This window comes from Neofelis nebulosa, chromosome 18, assembly GCF_028018385.1.
Source record: "Neofelis nebulosa isolate mNeoNeb1 chromosome 18, mNeoNeb1.pri, whole genome shotgun sequence".
Taxonomy (NCBI): Eukaryota; Metazoa; Chordata; class Mammalia; order Carnivora; family Felidae; genus Neofelis; species Neofelis nebulosa.
Window position 1 is genome coordinate 32,902,339 of NC_080799.1, and position 25,622 is coordinate 32,927,960.

Genomic DNA, 25,622 nt, shown 5'->3' on the forward strand with positions numbered 1-25,622 from the left:
GACTGTCTCTTAAGGTCAGAAGGAAAGACAATGGAAAGGAAGCAGACTAAAGACCCCTGGCCTCAAAAGGGGGGATGATTGGAATCTCTAGGTGATTTTATTAACAGAGGGACCTTTTTCCAGTTGTTTCTGGAAACAACTTCTGGGAAAAGATTTTTAGTCAAGTCACTTGACCCAAGATCTAAATGAGGGAGAATGTATTCAGGTGTGTTTAGAGGCAGGCAAAGAAACCTGTTGTCCCAATACCTGCACTTCAGGGGCACTACTTGCAAATTATATGTTGCCTTTGATTTTACCTTATAACTCAAACAGCCATGGCCACAAACATTTGCGTGGGCTCCACTGTGTGGAGCGATGGTGTGAGCGTTTTGGTGAACGTTTTAGTGAAGGCCTGGTTTGCCCGGACTATCTCAGCTCATCATACCTATTGTCATGGCTTAATTGCTAATAGTGCTTCCTTTCACTCTTGAAAATGCCCTGGTTTGGATGCTGAGTTTTGGGTCATGTCGTTGAGACTGTGAAATCTTACCAATAGGGAGAATCTTCTGATACACTTTTTATCTAGGCGAAAACATTAATCACACAAGGATCATCTTTAAGATGCCTTAAGAGGCCTTAGCTCTAATTGTGACTTTTGAGTTCAAGGCTTTCTCCAAGTGTGAGTTGGTTTGTTTACTTATTTGATAAAATTGAGAGGTAGTATTGCCTAGTGGTTAAGAGCACTGGTTCTGGGATAGTACAGGCCCTAAAGCATATGATCTGTGCCTTTGGGTTAGTCAAGAAGTGATGCATTTAGAGTGGTAAGTTAGCATAATGCCTGGAATATAGTAAGCAGTCTGTTAACTGTTAGTAATTATTAAGGATCACAGATCTTATTGAGCCCTTTTTCTGTGCTAGACCCTGTGCTTGGGGCTAAGGAATTAAAAAAAAAAAAAAAAAAAAAAAAAGGACATTCTTCCTAGGAACTTTACACAGAATGCTATCTTTTCCCTCTCTCCAGATCCTGAAACAATCTCCATCCAGATGCCAAATAATAAATATTTTTATACAACTCAGTGTTTCTCTCATGTAGGTTTGTGTCCGTCTGATGCCTTGCTGTTGTTTATTAACATTTACCACCCAACTGCCGCGTCTGGCACTGTAATAGGTCTTGAGGGTGTGAAATGTTAGTAAGGTAATCATGGCTGCTTTCACTAGAAGCGTATGGAGGCATGGTTTTTAGTTTTAAGGAACCAGTTAACAAATACATGTTTTTCTCAGAGCATTCCTTGCCTGACAGAGCATAATATTATCCTGCATCTGGCTAATATTTTGTGTTTTGGATTATCTAGTTAACACAACAAGCACATGAGGGTTTGTGGAATTGGGGTCACATATTCACATTTAATTTACTGGAGCATTACTATGTTTTTGACCCACCCACTTCTCGCCACCTGCTCCACCCCCAACTTCACTTCCTAAAAGAGAGGAGAAGCCAGAACAATTTAAATGTAAGCCATGCCTCAAGGGAATTAAGAGCAAAAATGAACCATTGGGACCTCATCAAGGTAGAAAGCTTCTGCACTGCAAAGGAAACAATGAACAAAACTAAAAGGCAACCGACAGAATGGGAAAAGATATTTGTACGTTACATATTGGATAAAGGGCTAGTATCCAAAATCTATAAAGAGCTCACCAAACTCCACACCCGAAAAACAAATAACCCAGTGAAGAAATGGACAGAAAACATGAACAGACACTTTGCCAAAGAAGACATCTAGATGGCCAACAGACACATGAAAAGATGCTCAACATCGCTCCGCATCAGGGAACTACAAATCAAAACCACACTGAGATAACCACCTCACGCCTGTCAGAGTGGCTAAAATGAACAAATCAGGGGACTATAGATGCTGGCGAGGGTGTGGAGAAACAGGAACCCTCTTGCACTGTTGGTGGCAATGCAAACTGGTACAGCCGCTCTGGAAAACAGCATGGAGATTCCTCAAAAAATTAAAAATAGAACTACCCTACGACCCAGCAATGGCACTACTAGGAATTTTCCAAGGGATACAGGAGTGATGATGCATAGGGGCACATGCGCCCCAATGTTTATAGTAGCACTCTCAACAATAGCCAAATTATGGAAAGAGCCTAAGTGTCCCATCAACTGATGAATGGATACAGAAGATGTGGTTTATATATTCAATGGAATACTACTTGGCAATGAGAAAGAATGCAATCCTGCCATTTGCAGCAACATGGATGGAACTGGAGGGTATTATGCTGAGTGAAATAAGCCAGGTAGAGAAAGACAGATACCATATGTTTTCACTCATATGTGGATCTGGAGAAACTTAACAGAAGACCAAGGGGGAGGGGAAGGGGAAAAAAAAGTTACAGAGAGGGTACGAAACAAACCATAAGAGACTCTTAAATACTGAGAACTGAGGGATGATGGGGGTTGGGGAGAGGGGAAAGTGGGTGATGTGCATCGGGGAGGGCACCTGTTGGGATGAGCCCTGGGCGTTGTATGGAAACCAATGACAAGAAATTATATTAAAATAAATAAATAAATGCAAGCCATTCCTCTCAATGAGCATGTGCTCTGTGCAGAGAAAGACTCACACGGGAGAGCGTGAAGCTGCATTTCCCCCCACCTTTCACCGAGTAAACATCTCACTATCACATGTGACTTCTGTGTTTAAAATAACTATTGTTCATAAGTAGTGAATTCTAAACTAAGTCAACTATTTTGTCTACTCTTAACTGAAAAATGTGTTCCAATCCTATAGGAACATTAGCTGTGTTGCTCTTAGAGCCTGTATGTTGATGCCCTTTATGCTGTGGCTTCCTAAGGGGTTTCAGAGGTAACGTGACAGTCCGAGAATGAAGCTGACTGGAGACCTTTTGTCCTACAAAAGCAATCAAAATTAGTAAGAGTCTGAATCACTGCCTTCAGGAAGCTTATCATCTAATTGGAGAAAATACCTGTACTGGAAGGATCATCTCTAAAACAAGTCGCAGTAGAGGATGTAAGGAATCATAAACAGCAATTGCATGTTAGAATGGCCCCAGTTTCAAGGGTTGTGTTCCATTGTCCCCATAAATAAATACAATTGTGTTTGTCAAGCAACAGGTTCAGCTTATTTGGCCTAGAAAAAATGGGATTGATATCTTTTTTTTTTTTTTTTTTTTTAAGAAAGGATGCACAAGCAGGGGAGGAGGCAAAGGGAGGAAGAGAGAGAATCCCAAGCAGCCTCCATGCTCCGCATGGACCCTGATGTGGGGCTCAGTCCCATGACCCTGGGATTGACCTGAGCAGAAATCAAGAGTCAGACACTCAATTGACTGAGCCACCCAGGTGCCCCGTATTGACATCTCTAAAGAGAATATGAGAGAGTGAAATGGCTTTATCCATAACAGTTTCTTGGAAGTACTGAATTGTGATTTAATAGCTGGAGAGAGAAAAGGCAGAAAGGCATTTCAGACATGGCAAGTGTTAAAAGCATGAAACATCGAGGTGTGGTTGATCAAGCAAAACTGTTTGTCTTTTCCTTTGGCCAAATGATTGGGGACACACTGGAGTGTCACAGGAGGTGAGAATAATAAGGAACGTGGCTGTAGACTGAGGAGTGAAGATAAATTCTCTAGACCATTATCTGTTCCTCGTATCCCACTCATGATCATTAACTGAGAACACTGAGACCATTTTAGATGGCATTCTAACCCATCTCATGGTTACATTTAAATTGTGGAGTTGATTGTAAACACCATTTTTAGAATGATTTTTCTGTCTTGTGTAAAAATCATATTGGACATGGCTACATGCTTATTTTTGTAATCCCTTTTGGGAGTCACTGTGATGTAATAGAAAAGTAGCCAGGAAACCCGGGGTCTGGCACCACTCCACCATCTGTTAGCTCTGTGACCTTAGGCCACTCGCTTCACCTCTCTGAGTCTTAGTCCTCACTTATAAAATGGCAGACTGGACCTTTACATGTTATACTTTCTTTGCTTTCTTTTCATTAATTTTCTTCTTATTGTTATGAAACGGATCTGATCTCCTTAATGGAGGGTTGGGAGCTGAAAGCCCCACCTGCCTACCCATCCACACTTTTCCAGAGTTCTTCCCAAGAGTCCTAAGACTCAGAAGAACACAAGTGGAGAATCCCTGGACCACATCCCTAAGGTCTCTTCTAGAATGAACATTTTCTATACTTACATTGATAGACTGAGTATAATCTCTTTTTTTAAATATATTTTTTAATGTTTATTTTGAGAGACAGAGCATGAGTGGGGGAGGGGCAGAGAGAGGAGACACAGAATCCGAGGCAGGCTCCAGGCTCTGAGCTGTCAGCACAGAGCCCGACGTGGGGCTCGAACCCACAGAGTGCGAGGTCATGACCTGAGCTGAAGTCAGACGCTCAACCAACTGAGCCACCCAGGTGCCCCTGAGTAGAATTTCTTAAAAACAATTTTGAGGAGATACTGCAGTACTAACTGTAATACACACATTTACTCCATATAATATTAGGTGCAGTAGGAAATATGAAGAGAACAGAGCATAAATACACTTGGCATACACTTAAGTAAGAGGGGAACAGAAGAGAGCCTCTGTAACTGTTTATAACCCAACTCATATAGACATTCAAGACAACGAATTTGTCTGCTTTAAGATTGCTAGGGAGATTAAGAAAAAAGAAAAGAAAATGAGTTTGTGTGTTTAATTTTGTAAGATTTAAGAAATTTTTTATTTAGAGGTGCTTAGGTCGCTCGGTTGAGCGTCCAGCTTCGGCTCAGGGCACGATCTCACGGCTCGTGAGTTCAAGCCCCACATTGGACTCTGTGCTGACAGCTTGGAGCCTGGAGCCTGCTTCAGATTCTGTGTTTTCCTCTCTCTCTCTCTGCCCCTGACCTGCTCATGTTCTGTCTCTGTCTCTCTCAAAACTAAACCTTAAAAACAAGAATTGAAAAATATTTTTAAATTTATTTTTTGAATGTGAGATAGTAGGACACTTGGTAATAAATCCAAAAAGAACATAAAGGGGCACCCTACTGTTGATTTTGGCTCAGGTCATGATCCCATGAACCCATGAGATGATCTCACGGGTTCGTGGGATCAAGCCCCCCATTGAGCTCTACACTGACAGTGTGGAGCCTGCTTGGGATTCTCTCTCTGCCTGCCTCTCTCTCTCTCTCTCTCTCAAAATAAATGAACAGTTAAAAAATGTTATTTCAAAAAATCAAAAGGAAATGAGCTGAAAAGACTCCTGATACGATGATGGCTGTCCTTCCAGAAGCTCCCTTCTCTGGAGGCAGTCACTATGACCAGCTGGGTAAGCTTCCAGAGTGTATGGAATCACTCCCAGATTTCTGAGAGTATTTATTTCCTGTGACTACTCTGACAAATTAGCACAAGCCGGGTGGCTTAGGACAACAGAAGTGTATTTTCCCACAGTCCTGGAGGCCAGAAGTTTGAAAGCTGTATCACTGGGCTGAAATCAAGGTGTTGGCAAGGGCTGCACTCCCTCCAGAGGTTCTTGGGGAGAGTCCTTCCCCTTCTTGAGCCAGTATGTTGCCAGCCAGCCCTGATTCCTTGGTTTGTGGCCCCATCACTCCAATTTTTGAGGCCAGCACCTCAAATCTCCCTCTGCTCTGTCTTCACACAGCCTGCGTGCTTGTGTGTGTGTGTGTGTGTGTGTGTGTGTGTGTGTGTGTGTGTGTGTGTTATGTAGTCTCCCTCTACTTCTCTCGTCTGCGTATATGTGACTGCATTTAGAGCTCACCTGGACAAATACTGGGTAATCTTACTATCTCAAGATCCTCAACTTAATCACTTCTGTAAAGACTCTGCCACATAAGGTAACATTCACAAGTCCCAGGGATTACAATGTGAATATCTTCACGGGGGGGGGGGGGGGGCATTTTTCAGCCTACTACAACAGCAAAACAAGTAGCATACTGTACAGACTTTTCTGGACCTCGCTTCTAAGTGTAAAACTGGAATAACCTAATGTTAATTCACTACCAGTCAAGTGATTGTAATCCATAGAGTGGAATATGGTGTTATTACTAGGAATGAGGTGGATATACTACTGATATGGAACCATATTCACTGTAAAGTAAAAGCAAGTTGCAGGAGTACATGTGAGTTAGGTGAGAACTTGGAAAGATACATGTCAAACTTGAGTGGCATCCCTTAGGGAGTGGACTTTTTAATGTTATGTTTGTACTTTGGAATTTATTTTTTTTAAGGTTTGTTTTATTTATTTTGGGGGGGGGTTGCAGCGCGAGAGGATCCCAAGCAGGGCTAGAACCCATGAACTGTGAGATCATGACCTGAGCCAAAATCAAGAGTCGGATGCTTCACCGACTGAGCCACCCAGGCGCCCCGTACTTTGGAATTTTTTAATCACATGTACTTTACAGTAAATCTGTGTGTTTTATATTAAACCCAGAAGAAAATGGACTTGAATTTCATTTTTCTGCATGGATTATGTTGCAGAAATAATACAGGATTATCCTGGTTTTAACCTTTTTTTGACTTCGCCAGATAGCAGACCCTACACTGGCTGAGATGGGGAAGAACTTGAAGGAGGCCATGAAGATGTTGGAGCACAGTCAGAGGTGAGCGTGGGGCGTCAGTGACCCTAGGAAACGTGCTCAGCCTGTTGTGAAGCTGGTGGCACTGGTTTCCTGCCGGTAAAAACTCCTCTCGGTTTCAGAATGTCACGCGTAGTTGAGCTTCAGCTGACTGGAAAGACGGTGTTTGTCTTGGGTAGAAGGTACTTTGTAATGAAAGGATTTTGAAATTCAGGGGCAGGACTTAGCATTTTCAGTTCTGCCTCTTAAGAGTTTCATTTACTTAATATATTGATTTGAATCTATAAATACTTTTTACTGTATATTTATATCCTAGAGGGCATCGGCTAACCAAGAAATGGGTTAAAAAGTGTCATTTTTTTCATGTTCTTTTCCTGAGATTCAGCCTGTACCCCCAACTGGGGGCTAGGGTGATAGGGGTAGGAGAAGAGATGTGATAAGTGTGTTTCAAATCCTGTATCAGATACCAAGAGGTTACAGGCAGCATTGTCACCTGTTGGCCTGTTCAGATGTTAGCAATTTGGTGACATAGTTTTTTATTTCCTTTAAATTAGAAGAACAGAGGAGGAAAATGGAAAGAAGCTGGTATCAGGAGATATCCCGGGGCCACTCCAAGGCAGGTAGGTGGCAGTGAAGGTGCCTACTTTTAGTTAGGGTATGTGTTTCTTTAAACCAAGATTTTACAAACATTGTTGATTTATAATTTTAGTTGTGATAAGCACAGAGCAAATTGAGAGTCCTGTGCAGTGTAACACCAGGAAAACAGACTGCCATTGGTTGGTTGGTGAGAAATCTACCTGCTTCTTCCCCTTTCCCGTTCAGGATCTAATTTAATTTAATTTCCCATTCAGAATTAACAACCTCATGACTCAAAAGTGAACGCACAAGTTTGTAACTATAACTCGACTATCATACTTCGTTCCTCCTTGAAACCCATTATCTATTCAATAGACTGAGCTTTGTGGTGAGACATACTTTAATTTGATAAGAGTTATTATTTGTATAATAAAGTAAAATGAAAATGTCAACTTTGATCATTTGTTGGCAGAGTGATTTCTTTTTTTGGCAGCTAAAACCAATCTGTCAAGCGTGTGTGGTTTAAGCTAGCAGGGAAAATAACAGGAAAAATAAGTAGCCGTGTAACTAGGATTTTCACAGGATGTTAGCACTCAGTGTGGGCTTAAAGTCCCAGCCCGCTTCCCTCAAACAAGCTTGTTTCTTCTGTTGTTTTATAACCAGGAAACTGCACATAGGTAAACAGTACAACTCCCTTAAATTGTCCTTTGACCTGAGTATGAATATATACGAGGTTGCAAAAGGAAAGTATGGAGGAAAGACACAATGTGTCATTAGGTGTCATATCTGACACACCCAGGTACTAATATTTTGAGACAGGTGCTCCTGTTGGTTGCCTGAATGGTGCCGATTTGAAGCCCCCTAGCTGTAAGGTAGGTTCTGCAGCTGAGAGTGGGAGCCAAATCCTGTCAGTCCTTTCCACCCAGAGCTGTGGATGGGAATGAAAGTGTTCTATTAAGCCCACAGAAGGTTCCCTAGAAGAGATACTACCAGGAACATCTGTAATGCTCCAAATGGGAGGGCATTAAAGCTACAGGTCAGGAGCTTTCACACTTAATATAATAATGCCAACGTCTGAGATAGCGCTTGGCTAGGCACAGCATTAAACGTTTTTCATGCGCTGATTGCATCCTCACAGTTCCGTAATGTAGGGTCTGAGGGAGTTCAACGGCTTGCTCAAGGTCACTTGGTGGGCCCCCACTCCCCACACAGTGTCCGAGGACCAGAGCCCCTGTCACATGAGGGTCAGCACCTTGGGGAGGATTGGTTTTGGCCTTGTTTTGGCGGTGCTTTTGAAAAAGAGAACTTGGTATTAGTTCTCACTGCTTGGTCCAGTCCCATTAATGGAATGATAGTGTCTTTTCACTGGAGTTACTGCAAGTCGCCTTGCCATTGCTTTACTACTTTAGCCATTGACGTTCTTCGCATTAGCTTTCAGACAGTCACGTAATAAGCACTTAATGTCATATCTGGGAAGTAAACCTGTTTATACTGTAAGCAGATCTCAGATCTCTAGTTTCCCTGCTTGAGGAAGAGGCAATAAATGATTGCGTTACATGTTTCAGTCGGTTAGAACAGACAGGACCCCTGCCTGGAAGAAAACTAGCCATACCAGTGGCATTGGAGTATGGTTGCTGCTTTTGTGACCTTCCAGCATCTCAAAAGGACTATTTTGGTTCCTATAACATGCTTTTTAAATACTCTTCTTGGATTCGAATGAACAGGTAGACAAATATTGCCAATGTAATCCTGGTAAAATTTTCAGAACTCAGTCTCCTATTTGGATAGTAGATTTAAATAGCTGGTTATATTGAGAATTCAGTTAATATGAGGTTTGTTTTTAAAAGCTGTATCCTGTATCTCAAACACGTTCTTTCTCCTCTAGCTACTCAGTTAAAAAACAAAACAGAAAACACAACTTACCACAGCTTGTTTAAATGAAGGAAATAGAGTGGTGGGGATGTGAGCTATTTCCACCTGTCTGTCAACTCTCTTTTGATTCTGCAGTGGACAAGATATGGTGAGCATCCTCCAGCTAGTTCAGAATCTGATGCACGGAGAGGAAGAGGAGGAGTCCCAGAGCCCCCGGTAATGGACCCCAGTTGGCAGCTTCTCTCTGAAAGTATACGTGACCTTGACTTTGATAGTGACTGCATTCTGACCAGTTGCTGAAATAGCTGTGCTTCATTCACAGTCACACATGATATTAAAACAGTGTCCGTTTTCTCTCTTCTCGGCAAGACATTTAATATACGTTGGGTAGTATATTTCGTAAAAGGAAGGCATTTACGAAAACGAAATCCTGTAGCTTACATGGCATCGTTTCTCAGAGAGGGACTGGCCGAGGGACCAAAGAATAACTGCTGTGTGCGTTTCTGCTTCCGGTTGCTTCTGCTGATGTGCTGCGGCTTCTGACCGCTAACAGGTGCCACAGCTCAATCTGTTGGTGGCAGGGCCCTGTTGTCTGTGAAACCTCCGTTTATTTTTTTTCATCTAGCTTAGCTCCCTATTTAGTTTCATGTTTAATTGTTTTAAATTTAATTTTTTTGGAGTAAGTCATTCTCCGTTTTCAAATATCAGAAGCTACAAAGAGTACAGAAAGGCAGTTTTCAGTCAGCGATGTGACGACACGTATTAGCCGAATCCAGAGTTGATGTAAATTCTAAAATGACAGTGACCTTGAATGAAAAGGGGGTATTTCCTTCGTACTCTTCCTCCCCAGCTTCTTGTTCTCCTTAGAGACAGCGGCGTTGCCAGCTTCTTGTGTACTCTTCAGAGATACTCTGTGTGTACGTATACACAAGCCGAGTGTCTGCACTCCCTCCAGTACGTAAACGCCGTTTGGTGTTGTGCACCTTGCTTTCGTCATCTATGTCTCGGGGTTCACTGTATATCAGTGCACAAGGAGCACTCTCCTGGAAGAGCTGCTTCGTTTTACTTTGGATGAGTGAACGGTGTTTTATGTAACTAGTCGCCTGTTCATGTTCCCTGTTGCAAACATTGCTGCAGCCGGTGACTTTGTACGTGTGTCATTTATCATACCAGCAAGTGTTTCTGGAGATGAAAGTCCTGAAAGTGGGATTTCTGGGCCAGGTAGGCTGTGTGTCTGTAATTTGGATAGCTCCTGCCGAGTGTCCCTCCATGGAATTAGGCCAGGTTACAGTCCCACCAGCAGTCCGTGAGAATAGCTCTTTCCCCACACCTTTGCCTGCAAGGCTGTTTTGTAGACTTAAGGACCATTGCCAGTCTGCAAGGTGAGAAATGGTATTTCAGCATAATTTGAGTTTGCATTTTTCTCATGAATCAGGTTAAGTGGCTTTTTTTATATGTTTTAAAAACCATTTATATTTCCTTTGCTATGAACTATCTCCTTTGCCCAGTATCCTGTCTAATTTTTTTCGTCTTTTTCTTACTGATTTACAGTTACTTTTTATAAGGGACGGTATTCCATCCATTTTAATGATACATAAAACATACGTGGTTCCCTTGAATTTGCTGTACTGTTTTAAGTAGCTTTTGAATGCAGGGAATTGACTTTGTCTAATGATTCTTTAAAAAAATTAATTTCTGCACATTTTGTCTCAGCTCTACACACGTTCTTATAGCAGGCACTTGTTTTTTTAAAAAATGGGGGATAAAACTATTCACAGTTTGTATATGTAGTAGATATTCAATAAAATCTTCCTTAGATCATCATTACTTTTTACGCATTGAATTTTCTAAACTTATCTGGATTTCTGCCTTCTAGGCCATTAGGTGGATTTCAAGTCTGACAGATTTCTGTAGAAATGCCATATCTCTGGGTTTTGTCTTACTCCTTTATTCGTATTTTGACTAACACTTTTTAATATGATTTTGATTAACAGAATCCAGAATATTGGAGAACAAGGTCATATAGCTTTGTTGGGGCATAGTCTGGGAGCTTATATTTCAACTCTGGACAAAGAGAAGCTTAGAAAACTCACAACTAGGATACTATCAGACACTACTTTATGGCTGTGCAGGATTTTCAGGTAAGGACATATATGAGTTGGGTACAGACTGTTTCCTGGAGCTCTGCTGCCTGAGTTCATGTAGGCCTTTTCCCCTCCCTCTTGGAAGGCTTGCATTAAAAAAAAAACAAAAACAAAAAACATGTGCCTCAGTTTCCCCAGCTGTTAAATGGGGGTAACGTCAGTATCTGTTTCATGGCATGGTTAGGAGGAATAAATGAGTGAACTAGCTTATGTCAAAAGCCGAGAACATAAGCACATACATTTTGGATAATGTCAGCAGTTACTTATTTTTAGGATTCCTACTTGACACTTGTCTATAGAAGGAAGAGCAGGAAATTGGTCGCAGGTATTTTTAATCAAAGGATTAGCTTCTCCTTTAGTAGAAGGAAAATGCTGCCATAAGGAAGTTGAGTATGTGTTATGAAATTGAAATTGAACGCTTTATGCTGTGCGAAATATCACGCTTTATGCTGTGATAATGTTGGCATTATTAAGGAGTTATAGCACATAAGGATTCAGTAGAAGACACAGGACCAGTGGTATTTTGGGGTTTATGCTGTTGCTTTTTTTTTTTTCAATGTTTGTTTATTTTTGGAGGGGAGAAGGGAGAGGGGGAACGGGCAGAAAGAGGGAGACACAGGATCCAAAGTGGGGATTGAGCCTCACAAACCGTGAGATCACGACCTGAGCCGAAGTCGGGTGCTTAACCGACTGAGCCACCCAGGTGCCACTATGCTGTTGCTTTTAAGGAAAAGGAATGTTTGCCTAACACTGGAAAATTTAACTTGACAGACTCCCTTTCAGATGTTGGAAAACAGCTTGGCCAAGCAAGAGTTTAAGTTTGCCTAACTGAATCGCAAAGGAGAGATTTTCTTCTAATAAAAATCTGCCACCCGTAATTGAAATTCTCTCTCCTTACTTTTCTGGAAGATTGAGAAGAATAATTTGCCCCAGGCAGACAATAGTAAAAGCAAAAGTTAGGCTGACTAGCAGCTTTCGCCTTTTTCTTTACTTGGAATGTTTTTGGACTGAAACTGCTAAGGACCTTGCCTGCGTTATCCAGTGCTGGCCTTCTTGTAGAGTAAGCTGAAACCGTGATCTCTGGCCTTTTTGTATCTAAGGGACTCCTATTCTCTGCTGCTTTTTTTCATAGTTTCTGCTCTTTTTGGAGTATGGACAAAGGGGGATTGCCTCCATTCTTTATAACCTCCAGCTGTTGAGGTGTGGTCAGCCATCTAGGATGAGGGCTCTCCCTATCTCCTTTGGGTGCTCTAGGTGAAAATTCCTAGATTAAGAAAAGAATTACTCCCAAGACTAAAATTAGGATGTAAAACTGTCTCTTACCAGAGACAAGAACACACCAAGAGATGGCTGTCTCTTCACAGGTATGAAAATGGCTGCGCTTATTTCCACGAGGAGGAAAGAGAAGGACTGGCAAAGATCTGTAGGCTTGCTCTTCACTCTTGTTACGAAGACTTCGTAGTGGACGGCTTCAACGTGCTGTATAACAAGAAGCCTGTTATATACCTTAGTGCTGCTGCTAGGCCTGGCCTGGGCCAGTACCTTTGTAATCAGGTAATATGGGATAAGGTGGACATGTGAAAGAAATTGTGTTCCTCTCTGTTCTGGAACTTTATAAAGTGCATAGGCCCATTTCTTTAGCCGTAGTTCTTTTCAAATGAAAAGAAACAATGTGCTTGTTTTGTCAATATAAGAAAATATGTAAATAGATATTAATGAATTTTCAGAGGTGTGTACGTATATATATTGTTTAGTTGCCCAAAGGCAACCACAGTTAACATTTTTCTTCCCCAGATTTTAATCAGAGAGTGTAGATGTGTTTTTACAAGGTTATGTTTGGCTTTTTTCACTTAGTGTTATAACAGGTGCATATCCTGTTTTAACAGTTCTTCAAAGTACAGTTTATTTTTTAAAAATTTTTTTTTTTTCAACGTTTTTTTTTTTTTTTTTTTTTTTAATTTATTTTTGGGACAGAGAGAGACAGAGCGTGAACGGGGGAGGGGCAGAGAGAGAGGGAGACATAGAATCGGAAACAGGCTCCAGGCTCCGAGCCATCAGCCCAGAGCCCGACGCGGGGCTCAAACTCGCGGACCGCGAGATCGTGACCTGGCTGAAGTCGGACGCTTAACCGACTGCGCCACCCAGGCGCCCAGTACAGTTTATTTTTAATATCTTCATAATAGTCATTCAAGTCACTGTATAGTGTTTTAGCCAACTGTTTCCCTTTTGGACAGAGCATTTGCATTCTTTTGTTTTCTGTGACCATTTTCAGGAAGTGCTCTTTGCATAGTGTTAGGGACATTTTTGTGCATATAGCTTTTTCTTTATTTAGAAATTTCTATATTTAGAAAGTACTTTCTAGATTATATTCCTTAGATAGATTTTCAGAGTCTGTCTAGAATTACTAGATCAAAGAGCATTACCGTTTTTGACGCTCATGGGACGTCATTACGCTCATTGACATGCAGCCCAATTAGGGGGCTACAAAAAAAAACGTTCAGCCTCTTGGCCGAGAATGTTTTAGTTTTGTTTTTGGGTGTTTTTTGTTTTGTTCTTTTATTGAGAGAGTGAGAGAGTGAGAGAGAGAGCGAGCACAGGACAGGGTAAGCGGAGGAAGGGCAGAGAGAGAGGGTGAGAGAGAGAATTCAAAGCAGGCTCAGCGCTGTCAGCATGGAGCCCAACCAGGGCTCAAACCCACGGACCATAAGATGGTGACCTGAGCGGAAATCAAGGGTCAGACGCTTAACCAACTGAGCCGCCAGGGGCCCTGTGAGGGTTTATCTTTTGTAAGATGAAGGAGTCCTGTGGAGATCGGTGGGGGAAACTCAGGGACTTCAGCTGATTTTGAGCTGTGGTCACTGGCAGCAGGAAATGACGTTCTCTTTTTGAGTGTGTACAGAATGAAGAGATCCTTACAGAAACCTGGAACAAATTACTTACTGAGTACCTACTACAGGCCAGGTTCTTCTAGACCCACAGCTGCCTTGTCCCAGCAGTCCCGTCTTCAAAAGCTGTATGGGGGGCAGGGGTGCGCCTGGCTGACTCAGTCAGAAGGGCATGCAACTGACTTTTCATCTTGAGGTTGTGAGTTCGAGCCGCATGTTGGGCATTGAGCTCACTTTACTTGTTATTTTTACTTTTTTTTAAAGTTTATTTATTTTTGAGAGAGAGAGAGAGAGACAGACAGACAGACAGAGTGCGAGTGGGGGAGGGGCAGAGAGCGAGGGAGACACAGAATCCGAAACAGGCTCCAGGCTCTGAGCTTTCAGCACAGAACCCGACGTGGGGCTCAGACTCACAAACCGTGAGATCATGGCTTGAGCCAAAGTTGGACGCTTAATCGACTGAGCCACCCAGGCACCCCATAAAGCTTACTTTTTAAAAAAATGTATATTTTTCATACCTAAAAAAATATATATGAATACTTAGAAAATGTTTAGAACGTTTTATACTAACAGTAGCTAATTGTTGGCTTATGGGGTGGGAGGGCATTTTCACTTTTAATTTCTTTTTTTTTAATGTGTGTTTTACTCGGGTTTCCTTTCCTCATAATTTAAAAGAAGAATTTTTAGGGGCGCCTGGGTGGCGCAGTCGGTTAAGCGTCCGACTTCAGCCAGGTCACGATCTCGCGGTCCGTGAGTTCGAGCCCCGCATCAGGCTCTGGGCTGATGGCTCAGAGCCTGGAGCCTGTTTCCGATTCTGTGTCTCCCTCTCTCTCTGCCCCTCCCCCGTTCATGCTCTGTCTCTCTCTGTCCCAAAAATAAAAAAAAATAAAAAAAAAAAAGTTGAAAAAAAAAAAAAAGAAGAATTTTTAAGGAGGGAGAAGGTGTGCATAAAGTGTTCGTTAAATGTTTGGTCTCTAAATGGTGCTACCAAGTCTTAGTTACAGAACAATATGCTGCAACTGTTTAAAAATTCCTCAAAAATTCCTCAAAATTCCTCAATTCCTCAAAATTCCTCAAAGCTGAAAATAAAGAATATAAGATGTATTTGACAGTTACTATCTCCATTCATAACACTGACTTCACTCCTTTTAAGAAGTGTACATCTGCTAATCCATATTTGTTGCTTGTTAAGAGTGGGTGGATCCATAAATAAGATACTGTTCTTTGAATGCCTTTAGCTGGTGTTATTTACCACTAATGCTCAGAGGAAGGATCCTAAATTATCTCCCAAAATGCTCAAAGCTTGGTTGTTCCTTAGTTTGGAAAAGTGATTTTATTTTTTGTTATATTCTAGAATATAACAAAGATAGTTACCCATTTAGCTGACTCAGAGAATTTTACATTGTCTGTGTCTTCTTATAAGAACCTCAGCTGCTAGAAATTTTAGCTTGACTTTCTAGATATACTTTAACACATATTTATAATATTAGGAATTCCTAACAAGCGAGATTGTTTAAAAAGAGTAATTGTGACTTGTCTTGGTGCCACAGTCTTTAGGGGACATAAGTGGATGGTGACAAGGATCTTGATTACAGAATTGTGTGTTTCTTCTGGCAGCTCGGCTTGCCCTTCCCCTGCCTGTGCCGCGTGCCCTGTAACACTATGTTTGGATCCCAGCACCAGATGGTGAGTTCTCTCTTCGGTTTGTAAGATAATACAGAATTGTGTTTTGAAACGGTGTCTTCCTTTCAACTGAGGTTCTGTTTGCTGACCTCCACATAATTATTAGTTTATTTGTTTATTGCTTGTATCTTCCCATTGCTTAATCCACGCTTCTGGGTTTGAAAGTCCGCGAGGGCTGGGTGGCATATAGGTCAGGAGCCCCTGCCTCCTCAGGAATCTTGTCATTACTGTATCACCTGATTTAAGTAGAAACATGGGAGTCCAGATGAGCGCCATACATTTCTTCTAAAGTTCATCCTTTCAAAGGTTGTCACTGTTGCCTGGATTTGTGAATGGGCAGATTTAGAAAATGAGGTTCTTTATTGTAATGTGGGATTGGAATTGGATTCTGCGTATTTTTAGGCCTTCCCATACTGAAGACAGAAGCAAAAAGGATAGGTTTTAGGGTCCTGTGTTTCTTTTTCCAAGGTGCCTTGATTATCTGGTTCAGATACATCAGTGAGTAATATCAAAGATAGATTTTTGGGTACATATGGGGACTTGAGAGAACATTTTCTTTAAACCTTAGTGTTTAAAACTAGAGAAACATTCATCCTGTATGTATACAGTTTTTGACTTTAATCTCATTTAACTGTTTTTTGTAGTTAGTCTTCAAGGGAAACTATTTGATTTTCATCTCCCTGATTAGATAAAATGGAAAAATGGTCAAGAATAAGAATTTTATTTGTGTGGTTATTTTGAGAGTCCTTTGTTGAAAGTTGTAAGTTCTTATTGTACAGCTGTATGCCCGTTGCTTCATGTTACTTTGATTTGCCTTTCAATCTAGGATGTTGCCTTCTTGGAGAAACTGATTAAAGAGGATGTAGAACGAGGAAAACTGCCCCTTTTGCTTGTAGCGAATGCCGGTAGGTATCGTGAACGGAATCTCCCATTTGGATGTATAAGAGAGAGACAGGGTACTTAGCCTAAAAAACAAAAAACAAACAAACAAAAAAAACCTGAGTTTTGAGAAATGTTTGTCTGCCTCGTGTTTAAGGTAGTTTGTGTCAGCATCGTGGTGAGAATTAGAACACGGCACTCGGCTCCTCGCATCCCCTTCAGTTGTTGGTTTGTTGGGGATTTACTCTGTTGGTGTGTATGCTTTTTCATTTAGGTTGTAAGTACTTCTCATGCACGTGCTTCCTTTCTGAATCGCATCTTCAAATGTCACGCTTGAAGGTCCACCTCGCATGCAGCAGTTCGGCTCCCACTTTCTGCTCAGCTTCCCATTATCGAATTCAGCATTGTACTTGAAGTTTGAGACAGTGCATCAGGCAAGAAAAATCATTGTGACAACACCTATTAGAAAGAATAAACTGGGGGCGCCTGGGTGGTGCAGTCGGTTAAGCGTCCGACTTCAGCCAGGTCACGATCTCGCGGTCCGTGAGTTCGAGCCCCGCGTCAGGCTCTGGGCTGATGGCTCGGAGCCTGGAGCCTGTTTCTGATTCTGTGTCTCCCTCTCTCTCTGCCCCTCCCCCGTTCATGCTCTGTCTCTGTCTGTCCCAAAAATAAATTAAAAAACGTTGAAAAAAAAAAAAAAGAAAGAATAAACTGTTTTTACTTGCAGACGGCATGATTATATAGATAGAAAGTCCTAAGGAAACTAAAGAAAGGCCTTTGGCACTAATAAGCAAATTGATCTGGAGTGCAGGATTTCTGTGTACCAGCAATGTACAATTGAAATTGAATTAAAAATGCCAGTCACAGGGGCGCCTGGGTGGCTCAGTCGGTTGGGCGTCCGACTTCGGCTCAGGTCATGATCTCGAGGTCTGTGAGTTCAAGCCCCGCATCGGGTTCTGTGCTGACAGCTCAGAGCCTGGAGCCTGTTTCAGATTCTGTGTCTCCCTGTCTCTCAGACCCTCTCCCGTTCATGCTCTGTCTCTCTCTGTCTCAAAAATAAATAAACGTTAAAAAAAAAAATTAAAAAAAAAAAAAGCCAGTTATAATAGCATCAAAAAAGTGAAAACTTTATGGTTAAATTTAACAAAGTATATGCCAGGGGCACCTGGGTGGCTCAGTAGGTTAGGTGTCCGACTTGGGCTCAGTCACTTGGGGTGGTTCGTGAGTTCGAGCCCCACGTCGGGTTCTGTGCTGACAGCTCAGAGCCTGGAGCCTGCTGCGGATTTTGTGTCTCCTCTGTCTCTGCCCCTCCCCTGCTAGCACTCTGTTTGTGTGTGTGTGTCTCTCTCTCAAAAATAAATAAACATTAAAAAAAAAAACAACCCAAAGTATATGCAAGATCTGTACACTGAAAACTACAAAATAATGCTAAGAGAAATTCAAGAAAACCCAAATAAATGGAATGGTATGCCATATGCTTAGGTTGGAAGACTCAATATTAGAAAGTCTAATTTCTCCAATCTATAGATTCTATAGATCAATCCCTATCAAAATCTCGGCAGGCTACAATTTCTTATAGAAATTGATTAGCGGATTCTAAAATTTATGTGGAAATACAGAGGATGTGAGAATAGCCAAAATAATTTTGAAAAAATAAAATTCGAAGACGTAGGCTCTCTGATTTTTAGACTTATTATAAAGCTACAGATAACCAGGAAAGTGTGGGAATAATTGAAGAGAATAGAGTTTAGAAATAGACTCACATGGGGGCATCTGGGTGGCTCAGTCACTTGAGCATCCGACTTCAGCTCAGGTCGTCATCTCACATCATAGTTTGTGGGTTCAAGCCCTGCATCAAGCTCTATGCTGACAGCTCAGAGTCTGGATCCTGCTTCGGATTCTGTGTCTCCCCCTCTGTTTGCCCCTGCTCTGCTTGTGCTCTGTCTCTCAAAAATAAATAAACGTTAAAAAATAAAAATTAAAAAAAAAATAGACTTACGTGTATATGGTCACTTGGCTTTTTACAAAGATGCCAAGTTATTTCAAGGGAAAAAGGTGGGTCTTTTCCACCAGTGGTCTTGGAACAAGTAAATACCCATATGGAAAAAAAACAAAACAAAACTGAACCTTAACTCTTCCCTCACTGTCTATACAAAAATCAGCTCTAAATGGTTTATAGACCCAAACCCTGCAAAAGGACCACTTGCATCGGTTGTGTCTGTTGAGGCAGTTGGTTGGGATTTGGAAGCTTACTGGGTGGGGTTCTGCTAACTGGAAGTTTAAGACGGTCAGGAGAATGCACGAGTTCAGGTTTTACTCATGCTCTGTGAAGAGGGACTTCCCTACCCAACCTGTAGTGTATACATACTTAACAAGGGGTGGGTTAAAGTGTTCAGTATGTTTAAACCAACTTCAAAATGCGTGTTCTGTTTTAAAACAAAGGACTTTTCATACTAGGTTTAAAAAAAACCCACAAATTGATCTCTGTGTATAATGGACACACCTCAATTAAAATAACCCAGGGGTACCTGGGTGGCCCAGTCGATTAAGCGTCAACTTAGGCTCAGGTCAGGATCTCACGGTTTGTGAGTTTGGGCCCCATACCAGTCTCTCTGCTGTCAGCACGGAGCCTGCTTGGAATCCTGCTTGGGATCCTGTCTCCCTCTCTCTGCCCCTCCCCCGCTCTCTGACTCACGCTGTCTCAAAAATAAACATTTTTTTTTAATGGTGGTTAATTAAAAAATTAACAACCCAGTGGGGCCCCTGGATGGCTCAGTCGGTTAAGCATCTGACTTACGGCTCAGGTTGTGATCTCACGGTTCATGGGTTCGAGCCCCGCGGAAGTCTTTGTGCTGACAGCTCGGAGCCTGGAGCCTGCTTCAGATTCTGTTTCTCCCTCTCTCTGCACCTCCCCTGCTCGTGCTCGTTCACTCTCACTCTCTCATTCTTTCTCTCTCTCTCTCTCTCTCTCTTTCTGTCAAAAATAAATAAACGTTAAAAACATTTTTTTAGGGGCGCCTGGGTGGCGCAGTCGGTTAAGCGTCCGACTTCAGCCAGGTCACGATCTCGCGGTCCGTGAGTTCGAGCCCCGCGTCGGGCTCTGGGCTGATGGCTCAGAGCCTGGAGCCTGTTTCCGATTCTGTGTCTCCCTCTCTCTCTGTCCCTCCCCCGTTCATGCTCTGTCTCTCTCTGTCCCAAAAATAAAAATAAAAAACGTTGAAAAAAAAAAAAATTAAAAAAAAAAACAAACAAACATTTTTTTAAATAAAAACCATTAATAGCCTAGAAATGACAAAAAGCAAACATGGAAAAGGGTATCTTGGGCAAATGGTGACAGAATGAAAGTACTATCTATAGTGGTGTTAGTGTGAGATAAGGTAGACTCCACGCTAATTAAAATTCGTGTAATCCGCTAAGGCACAGTAATTAAGAAAGCTTATGAACATATCTGAAATGTATAAAGGAAGACTAAAGGAAAAATAGATAGGCTACAAGTATAAATTGACAAACCCACAATCTTGGTGAGAGACTTTAATATGTTTCCCCAGAAACAACATTAAGTGGATGGAAAACAAGTATATGGAGATTTTAAGTAACAAAATTAACAAGCCTGATTTTATAGATACATAAAATGGAGAATGTGCATGCTTCAGACCTTGAATGATCAACTTGTAACAGTTGGTTTTAAGCCAGCTCACATACACAATCTCAATAAAACAGATGCAGTGTTACTTCCTTCTTAGATAACGTATTTATAAGCTTTTATCCTGCCGTAAGGGCTCAAAGTATTCCTTTCAGTATCGTTTTTTGTGTGTTTTATCCTAGGAACCGCGGCAGTAGGGCACACAGATAAGATTGGGCGTTTGAAAGAACTCTGCGAGCAGTATGGCATATGGCTGCACGTCGAGGGGTGAGTGCAGGGCGAGGGTGGCTCCGTGTTGGGCCTGCACCCAGTGCTTGTGAAAGAGTGGCCGTCTGTCCAGGCTCTTTGTTGTAACGATTATCATTATCGCGAAGGGCTCTTTGGGTTGTGTAGTAAAGATAACAAAATAACCCAAAGTGGTGTCAGCGAGAAGAGATTGTATTGGCTCCCATAACAATGAGCCACCATCTCCCCCCCCTTCCCTTCCCCCTCCCCCCACCCCCACTTGGCCTCATTTTCTCCATGTTGCCTCCATCTACAGATAACATTTTCCTGTTTTGGTACAGAATAGTTGCAGTGGCTCCAGTTTGCTTTCCAGTTTGTGTTCTGAGGGTCATAAGTCCCGACAAACGCCTCCTACTGAGCCAATTGCCGTGGCCAGGGAATTGTAACTCGCCTGCGGTTCGGGTCATTCGCCCACCCCTGGAGCAGATGGTGGCGTCTCGTCCACCCGAGGCTGTGGTCTGATAGAGGAGATGGGGATGGTTCCCCAGAAGGACCTAGGGGAGGATACCCGGCAGCCACGGTGGTCCGTACTCAGCAGGCCATGCGGGCCGGGTTTTCATTTGATCTCTCTGGCAAAGAGTGATGACAGGAAACTAATAGTTACGAAAGATAGAAAACGAGACATAAGACACATAAAGTGCATTTTCAAGGTTTTGCCGAAATTTGTACACACCACATTTTCTCTTTTTGTTTTAAAAGCTGAGCACCCAGCTGAAAGACACTTAAATGTCAGATTGGAACAGCACCTCTTTTTTTTTTTTTTTTTTTTTTTTTAAAGTGTACGTAGGGAATAAGCAGCAATTAATAATTAGTGTTGTGGTTTTTTTCTTCCAGTGTGAATCTGGCAACATTGGCCCTAGGTTATGTCTCCTCGTCAGTGTTGGTATGTTATGATTTACTAAATACTGTGTTTTTAAGAAGGAATTACAATGACCTAATCCCTGATGACTTCCCATGATTTTTATGAATTGAGGGGGGTGCTGGGTTTCATGTACTCTGATGGTCTGTAACAAAACCTTGTTTTCTTCGTTAGGCTGCAACCAAGTGTGACAGCATGACATTGACTCCGGGCCCGTGGCTGGGTTTGCCGGCCGTCCCTGCAGTCACCCTTTATAAACACGACGATCCTGCCTTGGTAAGCTCACTCTCACTGGGAGGGAGTGGGGAGAGGCTAATAGTCAGCATGGAGTCTGGGAGCAAAATACGGAAAAAGTAGAAATATTCTTGATGCTATTTCTGTGACTTTTTTTATCAAAAAAACCCTGTTCTTAACACAAGTGGAACTGTACTGAATACATTTATTCTGTTCTCTCCCTTTGCCTCCGTGTGTACAAAGAACTTTTTATGACCTTTTATGACTCTGTAATATTCTGCCTTTTAAATACTACAATTTAATCTTCCTTTGTTTCCAAACTTTGTTACTAACATAGTGAGCATCATTCTGTATTTCAAATTACTTCCTTAGAATAGGCTCCCTGAAGCGCCGTTAGTATTGAGAGTAGTTAAAGCTCTTGATCCCCATTGTCTAGAAGGTTTTAATACATATTTTTCTTAAGTGGTTCTTGATAATGGATCGGTTCAGTGATTCTTACTAAAACAGTTAACGTCTTTCTAGGTCGATAACGGCCAGGTGTTTGAGGACACTCAGAACAGCCGTGGAAGGGGCTACCTCTTGGGGGCCTGAGAGCTCTGGCCCATCTGGATTCTCCTCCTGGCTTTGCCACACCTTAGCCATGAACCCTTGAAAGCCAGGTCTCGGTGCTAGGCTGGCTAGAATACTCCCCTCACAAGACTGTTAGACAAACGATGTTTAGTGTAAGCCAAGTGCCTGGCGTAGCATCTGACGCATACAAAGTGCATGGGAATATGCCAACCAGTTACGTCAACTGTGTGACTTCATCGGCTTCGGTTAATAAACCCATATTGGCTTTTTCAGACTTTGGTTGCCGGTCTTACATCAAACAAGCCAGCAGACAAGCTCCGTGCCCTGCCGCTGTGGTTGTCGTTACAGTACTTGGGGCTTGATGGGATTGTGGAGAGGATTAAGCACGCCTGCCAGCTGGTGAGTAGAAACCTGCAATTTAAATGAGTCACAGATACTCCATGGTGAAGGCAGAGACAGAAAACTGCCTCGTTGCCTTAACTCATCATCCAATACCGTGTTGTCTGGATTTCGCATCTCCTAAGCAAGCAGACCTGAAGTGCACATTTGCTGTTGGAAGTTCTGGGGGAGACTGCTGGGGTGTCCCATCGTTAGTGGCCGGATGAAATCAGATTAGATGAATGCTCGTGTCATTGTAGGATGAGGAAAGAAGTGATAGGATGAGAGCCAAGGAGCGGAGAAGGAGCAAAAGGGGTCCGGAGGGGGGTAGTTAACATGGCCCCCAGCCGGCTGTCTCTTGAAGGGGGAAGGAAATATGGCGGCCTTAGGGGTGGTGATGGATTGCCTGCGTATTTTTAATACCAGCTGTCTTGGGCTCCCAAATGGCAAGGCTCTAGAGATGGTTCTAACTCTCCTTCTGTATGAGGTGTTCTAGTTGTGAAAGTATATATATAATTATGCTACAGTTTAGAAAGCAAAAAAGAGGTCACATGTATGCAGTTTGCGAGCTGCGTCCTACCTGAGTCTGAAAGCATGGCGTCGCCTCTCTGTAAGTCCGTTCGCTTACCTGGGAGACAGGGGTGATGTGAAAGATGGTTAGGCCTTCACGAGCTTGTGCATGCGAAGCTCTTGGAGTGTTGCCTGGTCACATGCGGATGGGTTTAAGAATAAACCTTGGTCTGCAATGTGTTCTGTGGAATCGGTACTTCCTCAAGTGTCATTTTTATAGTGAGGAAAAATCCGTGTTTTTGTGTTGCTGTGGCAGCTGCCTTTTGGTTCATCATGCCAGGATGGTTCCTCCTGACGCTAGTTTCTGATGCAATAGGGACATTCTGAAGGAAGTAGTTTCATTGTCACATGAGGTAATGTTGAGGTCTGTGTCATTATGTTTCCAAAGCACATTTCTGAAAAGTTTCCTCACTGGGCCGTCGGCTCCCATGTTGAAGTTTGGATGTTCGGAAGGAGAGGCCTTTATTGCCCTGGTAACTTAGTCGCTTTGGGGAAGGTTCGGGCCCTCGGGGGAGAGCCCTTCAATTCGCTTTGGCCTCCAGAGGGCAGGGAGATAAATGAGACATTCTCTGGCAAACCCTCAAGGCCGCCGCAGCTCTGTCTGCCTGCAGGCACACGGGAGCGGTTCGCAGTCCTGCCGAGGACCTCAGTGACATCCTGTCGCTGACCCTGTAGTGGGAACTGCAAGGAAATGTAGTCCGGTGCCGGGTTCCCTGGGAGCGGAAGTCAGGCTCCTCCTCCTCCTCCGCTTCCTCCCTTCATCATCATCATCATCGTCGTCTTCATCCTCCGGGGAGGCCATGAGGACTCATTTTCTCTGTAGCCACCTCGGTGCTCTGCGCACGCACCGCCTCATTTGAACCCCGCCGGGGTGGAAAGTCCGCTGATAACACACCAATAAGTATTGTTCATGAGGGGTTTTCCAGCGTCCCACACTCAGTAAGCGTTGGAAGGATGAACCCCGAACCCCTGAAGTACACCTTCTTTTATCCCCGTGGCAGTGATGAGAGGTCTGGGGCTGGGACGCTTCTAGAACGGTGAGGACGGAAGTCCTCATGTGCATGCTGCCCTCCAGAGACCCCTTCCTGGCGCTTGCCATAACCACCCTGTCAGATAGCTGCTGCCCTCCCCGTCTTATAACTGAGGGACCTGAAGCCCAGAGAGGCTAAATGACTTGCCCAAGGTCATAGCTAGTAAGTGGCAGATGAACTTAACTCATCGTCCTACAAGTGGGGTATTGAACTCCGGTTTGGTTATTCCAGACCTCGTGTTCCAAATAGTCGTCATAATGCTGTGTTCTCTCACTTACCTTTTCTTTTCCTTCCCCAGAATCAGGTACTGTGCCTGGCACACATGTGCACTCAGTAGTTTGGGTGGGGTTTTTTGAGCTATAATTAACATATTAGTGTCAGGTATACGGCATAATGATTCAATATTTGCATATATTGGGAAATGATTGCCACAAGTACAAGTCTAGTTAACCCACATCACTATACATCATTACAGAATGTTTTATTTTAAGTAGGCTCCACACCCAGTGTGGGACTTGAAGTCACAACCCTGAGATTGAGTCTCACACTCTACCAACTGAGGCAGCCAGGTGCCCCTGGAAATTTGTATCTTTAAACCACCTTGGGGCGCCTGGGTGGCTCAGTTGGTTGAGCGTTGGACTTCAGCTCAGGTCATGATCTCACGGTTCGTGGATTCAAGTCCCACATCAGGCTCTATGCTGACAGCTCAGAGCCTGGAGCCTGCTTTGGATTCTGTGTGTCCCTCTTTCTCTGCCTCTCCCCACTTGTGCTCTTTCTCTCTCTGCCTCTCTGTCTCTCCTTGTAAAAATAAACAACATTAAAAAAAAAAAATTTAAGTCACCTTTATTATCCATTTCTCCCAGCTCCCAACCCCTGCCTCTGGCAACCACCAATCTGCTCTGTGTATTTATGAGTTGCATGTTTTGTTTTGTTTTGTTTTAGATCCCACATGTTAGTGAAATCATACCATTGTCACAGATGGCAAGATTTTATTCCTTTTTTATGGTGAATAATATTTCATTGTGTATATGTATGTTACATGCCGTATATTTTCTTTTTTTCAGCCATTGATGGACACTTAGGTTGTTTATCTTGGCACTTGTAAAAAAATGCTGTCATGATCGTGAGGGTGCAGATAACTTTTCAAATTGGTGTTTTTGCTTTCTTTGGATGAATACCCAGAAGTAGAATTGCTGAATCATAGGGTAGTTCTATTTTTTATTTTTGGGGGAGCCTCCATACTGGTTTTCCATAGTGGCTGTACCAGTTTGCATTCCTACCAACAGGGTACAAGGGTTCCCTTTTCTCCACATCCTCACCAACATTTGTTATTTCTTTTCAGCCATTCTCACAGGTGTGAGGTGATATCTCATTGTGTGATTGATTTGTGTTTCCCTGATGATGAGTGATGTTGAGCATCTTTTCATG

General features: G+C 42.7%; 1 protein-coding gene, 1 long non-coding RNA gene and 1 other non-coding gene across 8 annotated transcripts in view; 2 read left to right on the plus strand and 1 right to left on the minus strand.

Annotated features, from left to right (window-relative positions):
- Window positions 1–25,622, plus strand: part of PDXDC1 (pyridoxal dependent decarboxylase domain containing 1) — a 53,145-nt gene that overhangs the window by 10,660 nt on the left and 16,863 nt on the right. For 3 of the 4 annotated variants that reach the window (XM_058710907.1, XM_058710905.1, XM_058710909.1), the window contains exons 2-12: window positions 6,536–6,609; window positions 7,140–7,205; window positions 9,169–9,249; window positions 11,028–11,174; window positions 12,542–12,731; window positions 15,680–15,748; window positions 16,572–16,650; window positions 20,450–20,534; window positions 21,387–21,435; window positions 21,586–21,687; window positions 22,489–22,614. In XM_058710907.1, the coding sequence (XP_058566890.1) occupies window positions 6,560–6,609; window positions 7,140–7,205; window positions 9,169–9,249; window positions 11,028–11,174; window positions 12,542–12,731; window positions 15,680–15,748; window positions 16,572–16,650; window positions 20,450–20,534; window positions 21,387–21,435; window positions 21,586–21,687; window positions 22,489–22,614 (1,044 nt within the window). In that variant the 5' untranslated portion in view covers window positions 6,536–6,559. The remainder of the gene's footprint in view (window positions 1–6,535; window positions 6,610–7,139; window positions 7,206–9,168; window positions 9,250–11,027; window positions 11,175–12,541; window positions 12,732–15,679; window positions 15,749–16,571; window positions 16,651–20,449; window positions 20,535–21,386; window positions 21,436–21,585; window positions 21,688–22,488; window positions 22,615–25,622) is intronic. The other variant, XM_058710908.1, reaches the window with a different exon arrangement.
- Window positions 9,773–9,842, plus strand: LOC131501764 (small nucleolar RNA SNORD45). The gene has a single exon (XR_009256891.1). It is a non-coding gene; the product is annotated as a small nucleolar RNA SNORD45 (small nucleolar RNA).
- Window positions 16,493–19,822, minus strand: LOC131501169 (uncharacterized). 3 transcript variants are annotated; one of them, XR_009256668.1, is made up of 3 exons: window positions 19,422–19,822; window positions 18,388–18,564; window positions 16,493–17,083 (listed from the first exon to the last, which is right to left on the minus strand). It is a non-coding gene; the product is annotated as an uncharacterized LOC131501169 (long non-coding RNA). The 3 variants fall into 3 exon arrangements; XR_009256670.1 differs by having other exon boundaries at window positions 18,388–18,568; XR_009256669.1 differs by lacking the exon at window positions 19,422–19,822 and having other exon boundaries at window positions 18,388–18,729.